Source organism: Endocarpon pusillum, assembly GCF_000464535.1.
Source record: "Endocarpon pusillum Z07020 unplaced genomic scaffold C734253, whole genome shotgun sequence".
NCBI classification, from domain to species: domain Eukaryota; kingdom Fungi; phylum Ascomycota; class Eurotiomycetes; order Verrucariales; family Verrucariaceae; genus Endocarpon; species Endocarpon pusillum.
Window position 1 is genome coordinate 257322 of NW_006913602.1, and position 16836 is coordinate 274157.

Below are 16836 nucleotides of genomic sequence, written 5' to 3' on the forward strand. Positions count from 1 at the left end.
AAGGTCACTCGTCATGTCAAGTCTCTTTTTTCTCCTACTGGCAACAGCTGTTTTCACCAGTGCTGCTGAAACGCCATCTAGCTCTTTTATTTTGACGAGAACTTCTGTTGAAACGAGTATTCGATGCAGAACTCACAGCACCAGCGCAACCGCAGCTCCTACTCCGCTCCCAACGAACAACTTCACCAAAACCTTTACTCGAAAGGAGACCACCACCATCACCACGCCCAGCACCGTCCTTGTTACTGGCACAGCAACAACTTACACTCCTACCAGCATTAGCTATATATACAGCACTGTGTCCAGCTCTCTAGACACCCAAACGTCAGTTACGTTCATCTATGATACTATTACCGTGGGCACCTTGACCACTAGAGAAACCGTCTGCACAATCGGTGCCTCGGCCTCGATCACCAGTACGGTGTATACGGGTACCTACGTACCGCCTGGTGGGCCTACCCGAACCCCTAAGCGGTTCCCAGACTACGTCAATTGCACCACCGATCGTACCACACATCTTATGGCATTCCCTACAGTCACCTCGGGCGTTGTAACATTCACCTATAACCCAGGTACTCCGGTTCCTGCGGTAATCATCACCTCTACTCGATCAGTGCTGGCCTTCAACACGCCTTCCACCGTTACCGTCACCTCCGTGGGAACATCCTATGTTGCAGACCGAACAACCATCGTCGTATCCACATCCTGTCCCGCAGCGGTAACCACCACCTATGCCGCCAAATGCTCCGGCCCCAACCTCATCAACCAAGTCAACGGCTACGGTATTGCCGTTATCACCTACGCGCCTGGCTCGGCAGCAGCCTACGGCGGTAACGGCCGCGATGCATCTGCTTGCTGCCAGTTGTGCCAAGAGAATGTAGGCTGTGCCGCGTTTGATGATTTTCCTGCCGCGGCAAATTGTGCGCTGCATTTCACCAATTCGACGTCAAACGGAGAGGGCCAGTGTGGATTGGCGTTTTCGTACGGAGATGCTATTGGGCAGAGTAGTAATGCACCGATTGAGATAGGGCAGGGGAGCATTGTCGGTACGGGATGTGGAAGCATTGAGCCGGTGGCTGATGGTGGTGATTGAGTCGACCATTGAAAACGCATTGAAGGACCTGTGAATTGAGGACTTTGGGTTTGAGGGAGTGGGGTTTTAAGCAGGAAATAAGAATTATGGATAATAGAATAAATATTGTAGATAGTTGGATAGATAGAACCTGTGTCCAAAAATCTAGGTCGGCATCGAACAAGGATTTCCTTTTTTGGATTCTCTGAACCATGTGGCCACATAGATGACAACAGCCTCAATGTGGCAATGAAAGACGGCATTGACAACAGTACAACTATGCACTGTTCGCCAGCAAGAAATGTGCCTGGATAGATCGAGTTGTCTCTCATCATGGCATTGTCAGAAATACCAATACCAATACCAATACCAATACCAAAACCTTATGGGTGCCGCGAGTCGGGGCCGAAGGCAACACGAGCCTAGGCAGGGCGTATCCGATGTCGGCCAGTGAAGAGATCTTCTTGTTATTGGCCATCACCACCATCATGCAGCAAGCTTGGTCAGCATGTCAAGTCGGAATGGGTGTCCCTACCCAGTCAGGCTTAGCCTGGTCAATTGAAGGGCGCATCTGTCACAAGTCAAGGGACTACTACCCTGCAGCTGAGGAGTCATCGACAATTGACATTTCTAGGCCAGATATCCATCGTCATCTGGTAACATCTGCATCTGTTTACTGCATGTGGTTGTCCCTTCCTCCGCCGTGACTTGCCACCACTAAAGGCTTGCTACGATGGAGTACTTTGACTTTGACGATGCGTCTCACACTCATCTGGGTGGGGATACGAGTGACTATGCCCATACGTTTCCGGAGCCGCAGGAAGCAGAGCCCCAGATCGAGCCCTGCTTTGAAGAAGATGCCCTGCTAGGAGACGTCCCTGTCCTGCCCCCAGCTCCTCTCATTCCTGCACATCTTGATCAGACTAAGAGGCTACGAGTCAACAACACTTACGTCGAGGTCGAGAGACATCCCGATGATTTGGATGGCGCTTTCCCCATGTTCAGAGCCAAAACCCCCTGTGATCTATGCAGACGCATGGGTCTGGACTGCTTCATCGCCCAGAAAGGTGCCCTGATCAATGGATGTACCTGCTGCATCTCTCTCTACCGCGAGTGCAGCTTTACCTTCACTCAGCGCCAGGCCCAGGGGAATTTCCTGGCCATATTGGGCAAGGTGACAGAAGACGTACAGGAATCTGAAGGTGCACTTACCACCAAACGAGCTCTCAAATCCCTGCCCGGGTCGGCTGGGTTTGATGAGAGTAGGTGCCGGAAGAATGGAGCAAGACTGTCAAGAGAGGCGGTCAAAGTTCTCAATACCTGGCTTGCTGGGCATGCTGACCATCCGTATCCCACTGATGTTGAAAAGGACAGACTGAAAGAGATCACAGGGCTTAAGCGAAGTCAAATCTCCAACTGGCTTGCTAATGCCCGGCGCAGAGGCAAAGTCAGGTCAACCTCATATGCTGCATCTCCAGTCGTCCGTGCTATCGATATACCTCCATCATCCCATGCTGATTTAGACCTTGAGGACATGACACCCCTGGAGAGATGGAAACATTCACCGCCCGAGCATGAAGCTGCTTCGACTACTGCCATCATGCGAGCCGTGGCGGATGCTCCCTTTAGCGCTGGCCGAAATTCATCGCAGTCAAGTCTGCAGGGCTCGCGCCAGGGTTCACGCCGCACCTCCAGCAACGACGACTCGAACTATTCCATCTTCCAGGCTCCGTCCATCAGCAGTTTGGAGACTAGCCGTAGCAGCGCTTCCGGCATATCGTTTACGTCTGCTATGTCCCATCGATCTCGAGGCTCGTTCGGGTCTTTGGATCACAAAGAGCGCCGTCGACGTCGGAGAGCACCATTGATTCAGCGTTACTCGTCTCAGAAACCCAGAGGAGCACGCATCTTCCAATGTACATTTTGCGCAGACACTTTCCCTTCCAAGTACGATTGGCAGCGACATGAGAAGTCACTTCATCTAGCCCTCGAACGTTGGGTCTGCTCACCTGACGGGGGTCTGGCACATGTGGATGGTCAGGCAGTCTGCGTCTTTTGCCGTTTGCCAAACCCGACCAACGACCATCTCGAAATGCACAATTTCATAGCTTGCCAGGAGAAGACGCTCACAGAACGAACCTTCTACCGGAAAGATCACCTCAGGCAGCACCTCAAATTGTTTCATGGCACCAAATTCGATCCATCAATGGAATCCTGGAAAAGCATGATCTCTGAGGTCAAATCATCATGTGGTTTCTGTCCAAGCGTGTTCAGTACCTGGGAGCAACGCGTAGACCATCTTGCGGCTCACTTCAAGAACGGTGCTGACATGAGCGCATGGGCGGGCGGATGGGGCTTCGAACCTCACGTAGCGAAATTGGTCGAAAATTCAGTACCGCCTTATATGAATGCCACTGAGAGATCGAGCATGGATCCATTCGTTGCAAAGGCCACCACCCCGGGTAGTGCTGAGGAGACGAATTTAACATTCGCTACCACGGCACCCTCTACGCTGGCTGACTCAAATTGTTGGAGACGCCTGGAACAAGTCCTGAGTGGATATATCACTCAACACAAAGCAATGGGGCATATCCCAACCGACAAAGAGTTGCAAGATCAAGGTCGGCTGATTGTCTTTGATGACGATGATCCTTGGAATCAGACAGCGGCAGATAACGAGCAGTGGCTTGCAACTCTGAAGTTTCAGCACGGTATTGGCGAAGATCCGGGCGCAGCTCCTAAAAGACTAGAAGAGGTGCCCATCACCCCACCTTATGCCATCCGGGGTGGCTTGAAGCACGGACGAGGGTTTGGCTGTACGGGCGAAAGGAAAGCAGGATATTCTGCACCTGATGGCCACGCGGCTATAGCTGCTTCTGCTCCGGCGGCTTTGGATCCTCTCCTGGACTTTGATTTTGATCAGCTTAACTTCAACACCCTCGATATGGTCATGGTAGACGGGGTCGAAGACACGACAGCGATGAACGAGCTTTATGGAAACACTCAGACAATACAGAATGGCAATATGCCTGCCTTGGGCAGTTGGGAGATGCCGGCCAGCACTGATGTGGTCGATGACAGCACCGAGCATTTGATGAGCGAGCACGACTTGAAACAGCTGTCGGGATATATGGCCAGCTTTCGCTGATGAAAATGGGATGCGGAACTGTGGGGGCAGGCCGCTTCTAGATATAGATATCGTCTTACAGTGTAGAGAGGGAAGGGCGCAGGTGTAGAGATGATTCATCAAAAGGCGTGCTGTCACAAGGCGTACATGGGTAAAGTGTTATTAATACTCTATCTCAAGAATAGCTGAATAGATGCTGCGACATGGCATTACTAATTTAGACCAGTTCTATTGATAATCTAATCATTGTTACATCCTTGTACTTACCATGAAGGTGTCCTACTGGAGATATCGGGTTACAGACCTTGACGGCATCTGCCGTGTCATGTGACATAACTACATATCCGTATCGGAGAAAATGATGGTGCGATGATAATGTCATTTGAAATGTCATTTGCAATGCCTCGTTTGTCACGGCTTCAGCATGTGATTTCATCTTGATGTTGATGGAGTACCACTACCTGAATCGATTACTGGCCTGCCCTGCACAGCGAGCACCTTCTTTGTCCTTGAAAAGAAGTGAGATTTCAACCACCGTGCTACAAAACGACCCAGACTGCTATCGACGACCTCTGTCAAGGAATGCAGTTCACCTTGAAACTCTGCCACATGCCAATGGGGATTGAGAGATACGGCATGTGAAGCTAGTATACTCTCAACAAATCCTATTCTTAGAGCTATCAATGCAATTCCTACATTACTGCGGCGCCTTTCATATAGCTCGGTCTGTCATCTCGTTCATGGATGCTCGTTGTTCTCATTTGCTTTCGCTTTCCGGTTTCATTCGTTTTTGAAGACAGCATCTTTTGAGTCTTCACTAGCAGTACTTGATCATAGGTTTTGTCGCCCTCGTATATACCGTTCGGGATGGCCCCAACCATGGCAGCCGGACCGTCATGTTACAGGACGCCTTCCTCCGATATCTCCATCCTTTACACTTTCCTTCCAACCATCATCAAGTCTCGCCTGCCCGTCCTCACTTCACTTAGTCGATCCTTGGAGATGACTTCGATCCGCAAATCAACTCCATCGCACCCGCGACAGATATCCGAAGGCTCTCTGCATGGGATTACGAGTCCGACTAATGCCTACATCAATCCAGACAACGAAATCGTGACGAGAGAGCAGCTGTGGCAGGTAGCACGACGTCCGCGAGACACAAGTCCGGAGAACAGAACCTCTTCTACAGCTTCCTCCGCGGCTTCGTCCCGAACAATGGCTGCGCCATTTGAGCGTGCTCTGACCAGCCCCATTCACGAGACCGGTACTGGCGTGGAATGGGACACAGCTGTCACAGCTCTGATGTTACTATCGAGGGCTTGCACAAGAGCGCAACAGACGGACTCAAAGCCTGAAAACACCCGAGCACTGATTATTGATGCGAACAAGTGGCTCTTACGATCCTTACCCGAGGACTTGGACCCAAGCCAGCTTCAAGAGATCGAGGAGGTATTACCGGTGGGGTTGGATAATCCAGATCGCGTCTGTTGCCGACAAGCCCGTATTAGATCAACAGCCTCCCAAGCAGAAAAGCGCTCATGGCTACGTCGTTCCATTGCCTTTACCATCCTCCAAACGTCGTTGTTGATAGCTCTGATCATCCCATACATTACAGCTTTCGTCAGCAGCTGCTACCGCCTTGAACGTCGGCATCACCTCACCGAGCGATTGCTGACAGGTGGGATTGACATCACCAATGTCGTTGGTGACAGTGGTATGGAGATGAAGGATGCCATGGCCAGACTTGGACGGGGAAGACTGGCGAATGCCGTGGTGGAGACAGGGGGGTGGGTCTTTGAGTCGATCATTGGTGGAGTCAGTGACGGAGCAGGAGTAGGGGTGGCTATTGTGGGTGAAGCAATACTTGCTCAGGAAAAGAAGCAGGTGGAATGAAAGACATTACATGTCGGACATCAGCCTTCGAGCGGTATGCCAGAGATGTGGATTTTCTGTTGGGTACTGAAATTGGCAATGGGGTTTTTGGCTGGGATTGCAGCTGTCCACTGGCACATCCTATTGATAGACACTCTTCTGGTTGATGGTTGATGGTTCATGATTTCACGAAGACATTGGTTTACGAACGGCATGCTAGAGACTTAGACGAGCAATCGACAGAAACAGAACACATCACCCCTACTTACTCTCTCATCTCTTGTCCTAACACTTCGCATTGTTGGACGAGAACCAAGTAACATAATACTCCGAGTCTTCAAGTTGCAGAGGGAGCTCGAATCTTGGCACTATAACGCTCTACTCACCATGGCCCTGTTCACTTCTCTTCTCTTCTCTTGCCTCGTAATGTCACACTCTAATCTTCCTAATATTCCTTCTTTCCGAAAACAACATCTTTTGCTTGAATAGTGAGTCTCTCATCACTGGTCAGAGCCCAAGCGAACATTGGCTGACCTTGCGCCAGTGCAAGCTTGAAGCTCCGATGTCCTAGAGGCATCTATCTCTCGCTGAATCCTGGAGATCCCTCCTCGTGGTCCGGAGTGTTTTTTGTCCGAACTGGTATGGCTTAGGTTCCCTGCGCGCTGCCGATTGCAAAGACACGCTGAGTTGTGATGGCTGGACTCTTACACAGTGACAGGCCCATACTCTCCAGCAGTACTTCGCTTCAATGTCTCGTTCCCTTCACAATACCCAGACGATCCGCCTTTAGTCACCTTTGCGACCGATATATTTCACCCACTCCTTGTTCCTTTGACGACTTATACGTTCTCTACCAGCGCAGGCGATGCCAATGACACGGTCAGCGCGAGCGACGAAGACAGGTTACCCCAGGGTGGCTTTAGTCTGCGAGATGGATTCCCGGAGTGGTTCGCACGAGGAAATAAGGCCGGGTGCAAGGTGATGGATTTGGACGGTCATAGCCAGCGATCCGGCTATCGTTCAAGCTCGGCATCAAGGGATGTCTCTGTTGAACCAGCCGATGTTCCCTTGGACCAAGAGACTGTCTCGATGGCGCGGCCTTCAGGGAAGATACCTTCTAAACCTGTTGCCATTGTTGATGTGCTCGCCTACCTCAAGTCAACATTCGAAGATCCAGCAATGCTCGACAGACTGCCTCTGGAGGCAGCCGGCAATCCTGGCGCATGGCATGCATGGCAAAGTCATCGCGGACACTCCCGGGCTCCAGGTAGTGCAGTGGCTTTGGACAGCGATCAGCGATCGAGTTCCGCAAGCCATGGCCCACCAAAATTACCTGATAGTTGGAACTGGGAGGGTGTATGGGAAAATCGGGTCAAAAGCGGCATACAACATAGCTTGAGCGATCCAGTGCTCTTTGGAAACAAAGACGGCAGACCAGGGGACAAGCGAGCCGAGATGGTGAGTGGAATGGTAGCATCGAAATGCTCAAAGACTTACTGCCACAGATACGATTCTCGAGGATGGATTCTGAGCAGCTGAAAGAGATATGCGACACCATAACCAACTCACGGAATACAGGCGCCAAACCAAGATCCGGGCCAGCCTGAAGGGATTTCAAGAAGGTGACTACCATCACAAACTCATCTCGTCCAACGGTCATGCACGACCTGACATGCTCCTGCATCCTCAAGCCGATGGACCTCTCCATGATCGACCTGCAACGCTCATCGTGCCTTCCTGTGGCAAAGAAAACAAACAGTTCCAAGTCTCACCCGCTGGATGATTTCTCTCCTCTTCACATACAACATGGACCAACTTCCCCTTTCAGCTTTCATAGTACTGATTTCATTAATCGTCACCATTATCATTGTACTCATCATTGGAACAGTTTACACCGTATACTCTTCGTGATGCAATGCCACCGGTGACGGCAGTCGACAATTCTTCCAAACTAATTGCATATCTCATCATCGTCCCCATTGCCATCCTCTTCGCGGGGATAGGGGTTGCCATCAGCTGTTCGGAAAAGTGGAACAAAAGCGACAACAGACTCAAGAGGTTTTTGCAGCGGAGGAAGAGCGGTAAGAACCTCTCAGCGTCTACGACCAAGACCGAGGACACGACAATATCAGAAACGGGCTGTTGTGAGCCTGCGTCGAGTCCAGGTTCCTCCAACACGGTTGTTATTACAGATTCTCAGACATTGGGGTCGGACGAGACTCGTGCGGAACAAGTCAATACCTGATCCATCTCCTTCCTGAGGACATACTCAACCAGTGACCCAATTTCATATTATGAATGACCAATCTGATGCGGAGGCCACCCCAAGACCTCTCCAACTCGTCAAGAACACTGATGTCGCCGACCGTACTCCTTATATCCCCCGAAGGAAGTCATCGGCTGGTACAAGGTCTGGCAGCATCTTTCAGGACGTTTCCATGGTCATGTCCCTTGACCCACCACGAAAGCTTTTACATGCCTGGCCAAAACACCCTAACTCTGTCACGAACTCTTGTGCGCCTCGGGGGGGTCGGAGTTCTTCAAGAGCAAGTCATGCAAAGCTAACCTCACGGGATGGAATGTACAATGCTGTAAGTGCTGTGACGTGGCTTACCCTGGTGAGGTGACTGACTCGTACTTTCGTCAGGGTTCTGCACAATCCCACCATGGTCTACCCTCTCATGACAAATCTTCGATATCATCGTCTGAATCCAGGAGTCGTCGGAGACTCTTCTCTCAGATCATCTCCAGTTTCACTCAGAACAACAACTCTACACAAGCCATATCCACTCTCGCCGAATCCTTAGGGGTTGGGCATGGACACGTGCCACGTCTTTCTGGGTCAACTGCTGGGGGCTCGTCTTCAAGGACAACCAGTACGGCGTCTACCGAGTCAACTGAGTCTACCGAGACGTCGTTGGTACGGATCGACCAGTCGAGGCCACATTCAGTGAACAGACCGAAAAGCCCCAGTTCACTCCCTACACCACCTTTGTGTCTACTTCGGCGGCAAGAGGAGGGGCAGCTCCTAGTTATTGATCAACGTCTGCCCTCAACTTCGAGTGTGCCTGAAGAAGCGCCACCTCCTGCTTTTGCCATAGCCACTTTACATTCCATCTCAGACATCACCAAGGCTGACATGGAGAAAGCTGCTTCTGTCTGGGTTGCAATAGATGTGGAATGCACCATCCACTACGCCGAGGATCCAACCTCGAGCGTCCGGTCCAAAGCTCTAGGGCCACCTCATACAGACCCAGGATTCCTATCAAAACTGACCATAGACCTGATTCCCGCCAGCTGCTGCAACATACTCCGTGTCATCGGCTCCGAAACCCGCGATTTCCTCCTTCCAGGCGAGACCTGGTCCGTTGTGGCCCAAATCCTCGCGGACCCTCCCTTACGGCGCAAACGACACAGCAAGGCATTCAGTCTGCAAAGCAGACCAAGTTCTCATGCCTTGATGGATCAGTTGCACACCATGCTCTCACCGTCCTCTGGCCCTTCACCTCAAGACCTTGTCCATATTAGCGTAACATTCGAGCACGTCCTCTTACCTTCCAATATCCAATGCTGCACAAGCGACAACTTAAACCTAGAACGAGTCGGCGCTTGGCGTCCAGCGTCCCGTCATGGGCAGTATCTCCGCCATCGGACTCACCGCTCATCATCCCCTCGCAAGACACCGCCTGTGTCTCGTGACAGGGAACAAGACCCAACCCAAGACCATCAGCGACGCGATGAAGTAGCGAGCAAATTACTCGACCTCCTGGAAATGAACCTACACAATCGCAGCGTCGGCCAGAGCAGCACCAGCACCATAGGACAACGCGAAGCCGTTGAGGTGTTGGAGGAGTTCTTCGATGAGTATGAGGGCTCCAGAGGTTTGGACAAGAGGGCAAGAGAATTGCTGAGGAGGCTGGATGCGAAGGTCCGACCCGTGTCTCGTGCTCCCGTTTCGCCGATCAGGAGGCGCCGGAATGGGTTTGAGCTTTCACGCGAGAATTTACACTTGGCGGATATCACGAACCAGTGGTCTGCTGGATCTCGCTCGGGTGTCCGTGGTAGTGGTGGAGAGAGGAATGGGACGTTAAGAGATGCGAGTGTGTCGACGCCGGTACCGGCACCGTTGTTTTCGCCGAGGAAGCGAGCGGGTGCTAAGGATGTACAACAGCAACGAGAGGGAAATGGGAGTCCGTTGGATAAGGGTAGCTCGGTTGAACGAGACAGTGGGGTGAAGAAGAGGGATCCGGACGGGCGAGCGGATATTGGAAGTCCGCGCTTCTATGAAGATGAAGTCGATGAGGCAAGTCGCATCTGGAGGGGTATGAGGGATAGTAGTGCGGGCAGTGTTCGGTATCCGCAGGCTGATGATAAGGAGTGTGGGGAGCGTGAGGAGGGTGAGGAGAATGGTAATAGGAGTGTGCTGGGTGCGCCTTGGCTGTGAATGGGGCTGGTCAGTGGTCACTTTGGAGGGAGAACGGGTGGGCGGTTGTGGCTGGACTGCACGTTGGATTGCTGCTCCGTTCGTCTGGTCTGTCCGGTAGGGTAGTATTGGTACTTGGTAGCTGGCAGATTGTGTCTGGTTAATAGTGTACGATATGGTACTTATCCATACGCGGGGACGGAATAGACAGGTTACTCCTACATGTCGTTTCATCTCATTGCATCCTATTCCATACTGAATCGAGTACTACGGTGGTGCACAGAGAAAAGGTTATGACATTCCTCTTGGCTCCGTTGCTTTGTTTGACATCTGTACCACGGTCTTGCAATTTTCACCAACGCTGTAGGTGATGATCTGGTCAAATCTTTTGGGTCCAATCCATGTCTATGGAACGAGACATCTCCAGCCAGGTACTACTTAAAGTAGTACATGATATTCACGAAGCGGGGAGCTGGCTGACCGAGTCCCTCTACGCTCCCCAGAAGTCTACTGGGCGAGAGATTGGTAACTTGATAGGCATAATGCCCGCTCCCTACTAACTAACCAATGTCACTGTGGGAAAACGAGTCAGCCTGGCCAACAGCATGAGGACGACATGTCTTTCAGAATGCCATAGTGTGTGAGAAGTGGATGTCCTGGCGCCCCTGAAGCGGAATGAGCCGCCTCCCCTGGCTCCGCGCTCAGCATCCCCAGAAGCAGAAAGAGTCCGTTTCCTGTCCAGGAAAGATACTAACGGCACGACTCGATTCTTTCTCTGGATTTCCAGCACCTCGCTTTTGTTGGGGAGTAGCCTGTTCGCTACCCCTCGTTGCCTTACGGTCGGTCCTCTATGAGACGCAACCGTCCCCCCATCGGTCCTCTCAGGCGCTACAGCGTCCATGGGCTGGCATATAGAGACGACAAACTCACGCGGGCGGCTTTATCGCCCAAGAGCAGTAGGCAGCTACGCCCCTGGCATTTCTTGGGTCAAATGCACCGACCCGGAGCAAGGATTTCTTCAATGTTCCGCTAGCTTTTTGAGAACTTTTGGGGTGCAAGGCATTGAGAGTGATCCGAAGACAATTAGTAGTTACGATGACTATGTGACAAGCCCAAAAATCTTGGAGAGTTTGAAGTCCGCCAAGACAGGAATTCCGAATAAATTTCACAGAATTTTCAACAGGCCAAGAGTGGCCAAGGCTTTAAGTCCTTAGCAGGAGAAGCCCTCTGAAAACTATGATCTAGTTTACATAGAATGATGCAGCTAAACACCTGAAATCTAATTAAATCATGCTATCTCAGACGTTATTTTATGAAAATGACATTCAAATTATGGCTAAATCATGGTCATTTGACCCTCCTGACGATCCTTACAAAAATAGAACGTCTACTAAATTACCCAGGACCAACACCAACACCGCGTCATTTTCAGAAGTCTCGAATAAGAAGATGTCGCTTGGCACGAGAGGGGGCGGGTACACCGTATTGGTCACATCATCTACACAGCGCTTCGGATATCACGAGTACGAGCGTGGTTGGGCTGCTACGACTGTGTACATCTCATCGGCACGACATTTTTGACGTTTTCTTTAAATTGCTCGCTTCCACATCGGCACGCTTGATAATTACTAATTGGCCGCATGGATATTGTTGGTAGTTTGGCGAAAGGGGCTCCCGCTGGTGCTGCAGAACGCCTGACCAGAGCCTAACGTAAGTAGTAAGGGTGGTGGATGGCGGATGGCGGATGGCGGATGGCGGGTCGGCAGTGGGGATGTGCCCTGAAGATCCATAGGGCAGAGGTACTGACCCCCGTGTTTTGCAGCGGCAATGGGTGTATGAATCAATCTCCCAGCTCTGGCGGGCCACAGATCTCCTGGGTTGCCTGACTCGTTGAGCTTCCTTCAACCCTTTTCGGCTGGCTTTGGCTCATAGTCACTACTAGTTAGTACTCCCTGAAGGGGCGATGGGTCCCTGTCACGCTCGATGTCCCCTATTCCGGACCCTTGCGTGTCTGACCTGCATATCAGGACTGCACATCATTTCATCTCGTACAAACCATATTGTCCTTTTGCTCTTATTTTTTGGGGTCCATATCAGTAATTAACTGTGGATGCACTGTTACACTATGCTGCTCTCGCTGGCCTTTCCGCAGCTTTTCCTGCACCCCCCTTCTATATTCTTCGGAATTTTGTCTACCATCAGAGGCGATCTATCTCACTATTCTCAGACTCCTTTGCATGTACTGCTTATCATCTGAATTAGTCATCGTGGTCATTGGCTTCATTACCATTCCTTTCTCGGTGTCATTGAGGTGCAGTATGACGCGGTGACCTCCTAGACAACCGTTCTGTTTGATCAAGCGACTGGGCAGAAGGCTGGTCAATGGCCCCCGCGCTTGGCATTCGATCAATGAACTCGGCAAGTGACCTCTATTTTCAACCTTGAACTATTCATGAACGGCAGAAACCACATCAAGACCTTCTTGGTCGATTCTATAAACACTCGACCCTACTTCGGACTCAGCCGTGGCCCCTATTACGTTTCTAAAGATGATAACGCATAGTATTAGCGTCCTGCGTGAAAACTTGATCAAGTATCCCACCTCCTATACTACTAGACGCACTGCCTGGCAAAGGACTAACTAGCTATTTGGGTCTTCATTTGGCCCGGCGCGAACAGAAATCAAACGGAGCTTAAAGTTAGCAATCATTTGAGTCTAAACGACGCTCCAAAGAAGGACATCGTTGCTCATCAGCCTCGCTTGTCTATCCCTCCAATACGCTGAACTTGAACCATCGTGGAGATGTACACTGGCGCTTGAGTCTTGGGGCGAGAAGCCGTAATTAAGATGAGACTCCAGACCCAAGGATATTTTTGGATGGGCATGAGGAAAATACGAGTATTGGCATCATGAGGAGCGAGGACACATCGACCAGGTGCCCTCGATTATCTATAAAAGGCGTGTTCTTGCCGCGTTCAAGACGACCATCATCATCAGCCTCCTCAACATCTAAGAAGCATTCCCCAGTCTTCGATCCAATCTTCAATCATCTCCAGCAAGCCTCCCTCGAGTCTCAAACAGACAAGAAAAAACAACGGCAGTATGAAGTTCTTCAGCACCATCTTCTTCCTCTCCTTCTTCGCCCTGGCCTACTCCGCCGCCCTCAGCAAGCCCGACATCGAGTATGAAGTCGCCAAGCGCGAAATAGAAGCCTCCAACGCCAAATTCGTACCCGGCCTGCTCCCCGACGGCAAGAATTCCGTCGCGGTATACGAAGGTGATGTCTTCGAGGGCACCATCTCCGAGGGCGAAAACGGCGAGGTCATCGTCAAGGATGCATACGGAAATATCGTCAACGTGGACGATGACGACGAAGAGGGAGACCTGGAAAAGCGGATCATCCTCGCCGTCATCAGAGTCTTCGCCGTCTTCATCAGGAGGTTTGGACCGCGCGCGTGGGTGAGTGCTTCAAGCATATGAGGGTGGTGTCAAACGAGCCTGGGACTAACAAGATCACCAGGCCTTCCTCAGATGCGTCGGCCTTGAGTTTGCCGTCAACCAGTGTGCGAACAAGGTAGGCACCATTTTCCCCATGCGAGATTCACATTTTTATTACACTTTAGGTGCTGATGCTTCAACACTAGATCCTTGGTTGTGCTCAGCGCGGTACCGAGGCATTCGAGTGCCTTGGTGGCATCGTCTGCGCGGGTAAGAGCTTCAGGAATTGTGCCAGATAAGCGCAGATGCTGGGTAGACGACCTCCCTGAAGCGGACACTGTGGATGGTTGTTGCGACGACGAGAAGAACGATGAGATTGCGAGGATAGTATATGGTTGAGAGCAGCTCGGGGTCGGAGAGATGTGGTGGTGGAGGATTGACAATTTGTATGGTGATGATCGATACTTTGGAGACATATTGGGCCTGATTTCAGCAGCTGTGCGGCAATAGTAGTATAGCGCTATATAAGCAATGCAAACCTCTCTCTTCCCTGTTTTTCCCTCTCCTCCCCCCTCGATCAATCTCGTCAGATCTTCGGTGTTTTTACGTCTACACTGCATTATTCATAACCACAACTTGGAAGCATACAAGCATCACTTACTACAGTATCGATCATTGTTCCACACTATTCGCACTCCATCTATCCATCCCCCGCAACCTCTGCCCAGCAACATTCACACAAATACTAGTAGCCTTGAACCTGCCAACATCGACTGACCCACCCCACCCCACCCGTCCTATCCCGGACACTAAACCTTCCCCTCAGGCTAGTCACCAAATCAAACATGACAGATGATAGAGCCCCAGGAGACGTATGAGAGATGCACTGTCAAGATTGGAACCGAATCTAACAACTATTATGTTAGCAAATGATGAGAGGATGCTTACTACTACTATCTTATGGCCAATTTCATTTGGAGATCGACATGTTGGTACTAGTACTTACCATATGAGGAAGGCTCTATCACACCAGATAGAACGGATTTGTCAGCGGCACTGAGGACTTGACGAACTGAAACAGAAAACGATTGATGAGATGGATGTGTCTTGGCGGACAGTAAATATGTCAGACGCTATTTCTACGCGAAAATCCCTGCTTTTGATTGGTCGATTTCTGCCGCAATTTCGCTGCATTTGGTACCTAATTCTGCGCGCCGCCCTTTTGAGAAAAAGAAGAGAGCCCATTTCTTCTATCCGTTCTACAAAATATCATTGGCTTGACCAGTACTAGTATGCACAGACCCCCTGGGTTAACGGTGGTAAGTATCTCTGGCGCCTACGGAATGGGGCCCCTCTACCTCTCTCTGGTAGAGGTGATCGGATGACTTGCTTGGAAGATGGAGATGGACGGGATCACTCCTGACTTGCAAGTCCACTCACTGTACGGGGCCGAAGTTGAGAAGACCGATATTCATATGAGAACGGCCACAGGACCTACCTAACTAGTACCTACCTGCAACTCGGTGTGGAGGACTGGTTGCGCTCCTCTCGGCATCTAGGTAACGGGTAACGAGCTATTGGGCCGAGATACTAGTAGGCCACTTGGTCATGGGGGTAGACCGTGAATCCAGCTTGCCGCGACAGGCGGAAGGATAGATTGAGGTCTGTGTTCGAACCGACAAGTTAAAGGTGCTTGGCGGACCACGAATGCATTCTTTGAAAAGGGTTGTACTGGCTGGGGAAGAATGCCAGTCGGAAATAGAGATGCTCCCACGTTCTGTCCTAGACAGATGTATTGACAACGTGGCCAACTCCCATCTGCATCACACCCCCATTGGCAACTGAAGTTACTTGGCGTTTTAGGTCTCAGTGCATATATTTCTATCGTATTCACATTGTTTTGGAAATGGAATGGGTTGATCACTAGTGCATCATGTAAACAGACAGTGTTTGTTCTGGCCATCTACGTACCAGTGTTGATGAATATTTGTAGAATGGTGACCAGCTGAATTTAGTGGCCTAGGAGTTTCAAGTGTGAATGGAGAATGCGACACTAAAACCGTTGTAAAATGGGATGTGGTAGTCGGCCACGTTACTGAACAACTGATTGGCTCGTGATATGCCTCGATAGCTTGCATTTTGAAGTCATTCATAATTTTACGAGAGCTATATATTACTAATGATTCTAGCTAGGTGTTAGGCACCGTGCATAATTATGTTGTATCCGTTCAATTGACCTTTTGAATGTTTGCGGAATGTTTCGGATATCGGGCACTCCGACCAATCCTAATTCTGAGGAGCTTATGCGAACAAAGCTCCTCCAGGCTCTGCGTTCGACATATTGTACCACGGGAAGCCGGCCTTTGATGCCACACATCATGTACCTCATGCAGTCCACACCAGAATGGATTGCATATAGTACGCATTTATTCGTTGGCATGTACAAGGCGCCACAGTTTCCGAGCATTCTTGTTCCCCCCTCCCCCCCCTTCTGACCTCGAGAATCCATAACAGCCCCCCACCGAAATCCTCTGGGCCCTCCTTCAAGCCACCTAGCTTCCCTCCCACTGACTAAGACGGCGTCACACGACGAGCGCATACCAAAAGCTCCAAAAATCGGTAGAGGATTAATCAATTGAAAGGCCATATGATCCGCCATCCTGCTGACAAACTCCCGACAGACAGCCAGATGAACGGGTTCCTTGGCGTACCAAGATGCAGAAACGACGTGATCCAAGAGGCATAATGCTACGTAGTACTGACCATCTCAATCCAACAACAATACCACGGCCTTCCTTACCAAAAGACGGGCACAAATGCCGATTACCTAGTTAGGCTAGTTTACCGCCTGAACTTGCACGAAAATTGATCGCTGGTCAGAAGACAGCCGGACCGCACGAAAA

At 50.8% G+C, this 16836-nt stretch overlaps 6 protein-coding genes across 6 annotated transcripts; all 6 read left to right on the top strand.

Annotated features, from left to right (window-relative positions):
• Window positions 1-13: 13 nt before the first annotated feature.
• Window positions 14-1093, top strand: EPUS_00088 (uncharacterized protein; the record flags this gene model as incomplete). The annotated part of the gene is made up of 1 exon (XM_007789118.1): window positions 14-1093. The coding sequence occupies one exon, from the start codon at window positions 14-16 to the stop codon at window positions 1091-1093; it is 1080 nt and encodes a 359-aa protein (XP_007787308.1).
• Window positions 1094-1805: 712 nt separating this feature from the next.
• Window positions 1806-4220, top strand: EPUS_00089 (uncharacterized protein; the record flags this gene model as incomplete). The annotated part of the gene is made up of 1 exon (XM_007789119.1): window positions 1806-4220. The coding sequence occupies one exon, from the start codon at window positions 1806-1808 to the stop codon at window positions 4218-4220; it is 2415 nt and encodes an 804-aa protein (XP_007787309.1).
• An 858-nt stretch (window positions 4221-5078) lies between these two features.
• Window positions 5079-6092, top strand: EPUS_00090 (uncharacterized protein; the record flags this gene model as incomplete). The annotated part of the gene is made up of 1 exon (XM_007789120.1): window positions 5079-6092. One exon carries the CDS (start codon window positions 5079-5081, stop codon window positions 6090-6092), a length of 1014 nt encoding a protein of 337 aa, XP_007787310.1.
• A 405-nt stretch (window positions 6093-6497) lies between these two features.
• EPUS_00091 (uncharacterized protein) lies at window positions 6498-7678 on the top strand (the record flags this gene model as incomplete). Its single annotated transcript, XM_007789121.1, has 4 exons — window positions 6498-6559; window positions 6616-6710; window positions 6784-7529; window positions 7577-7678. The coding sequence occupies 4 exons, from the start codon at window positions 6498-6500 to the stop codon at window positions 7676-7678; spliced, it is 1005 nt and encodes a 334-aa protein (XP_007787311.1).
• Window positions 7679-7986: 308 nt separating this feature from the next.
• EPUS_00092 (uncharacterized protein) lies at window positions 7987-10515 on the top strand (the record flags this gene model as incomplete). Its single annotated transcript, XM_007789122.1, has 3 exons — window positions 7987-8293; window positions 8349-8662; window positions 8719-10515. 3 exons carry the CDS (start codon window positions 7987-7989, stop codon window positions 10513-10515), a joined length of 2418 nt encoding a protein of 805 aa, XP_007787312.1.
• A 3082-nt stretch (window positions 10516-13597) lies between these two features.
• EPUS_00093 (uncharacterized protein) lies at window positions 13598-14332 on the top strand (the record flags this gene model as incomplete). The annotated part of the gene is made up of 4 exons (XM_007789123.1): window positions 13598-13954; window positions 14016-14069; window positions 14140-14203; window positions 14250-14332. The coding sequence occupies 4 exons, from the start codon at window positions 13598-13600 to the stop codon at window positions 14330-14332; spliced, it is 558 nt and encodes a 185-aa protein (XP_007787313.1).
• Between the last annotated feature and the right edge of the window lie 2504 nt (window positions 14333-16836).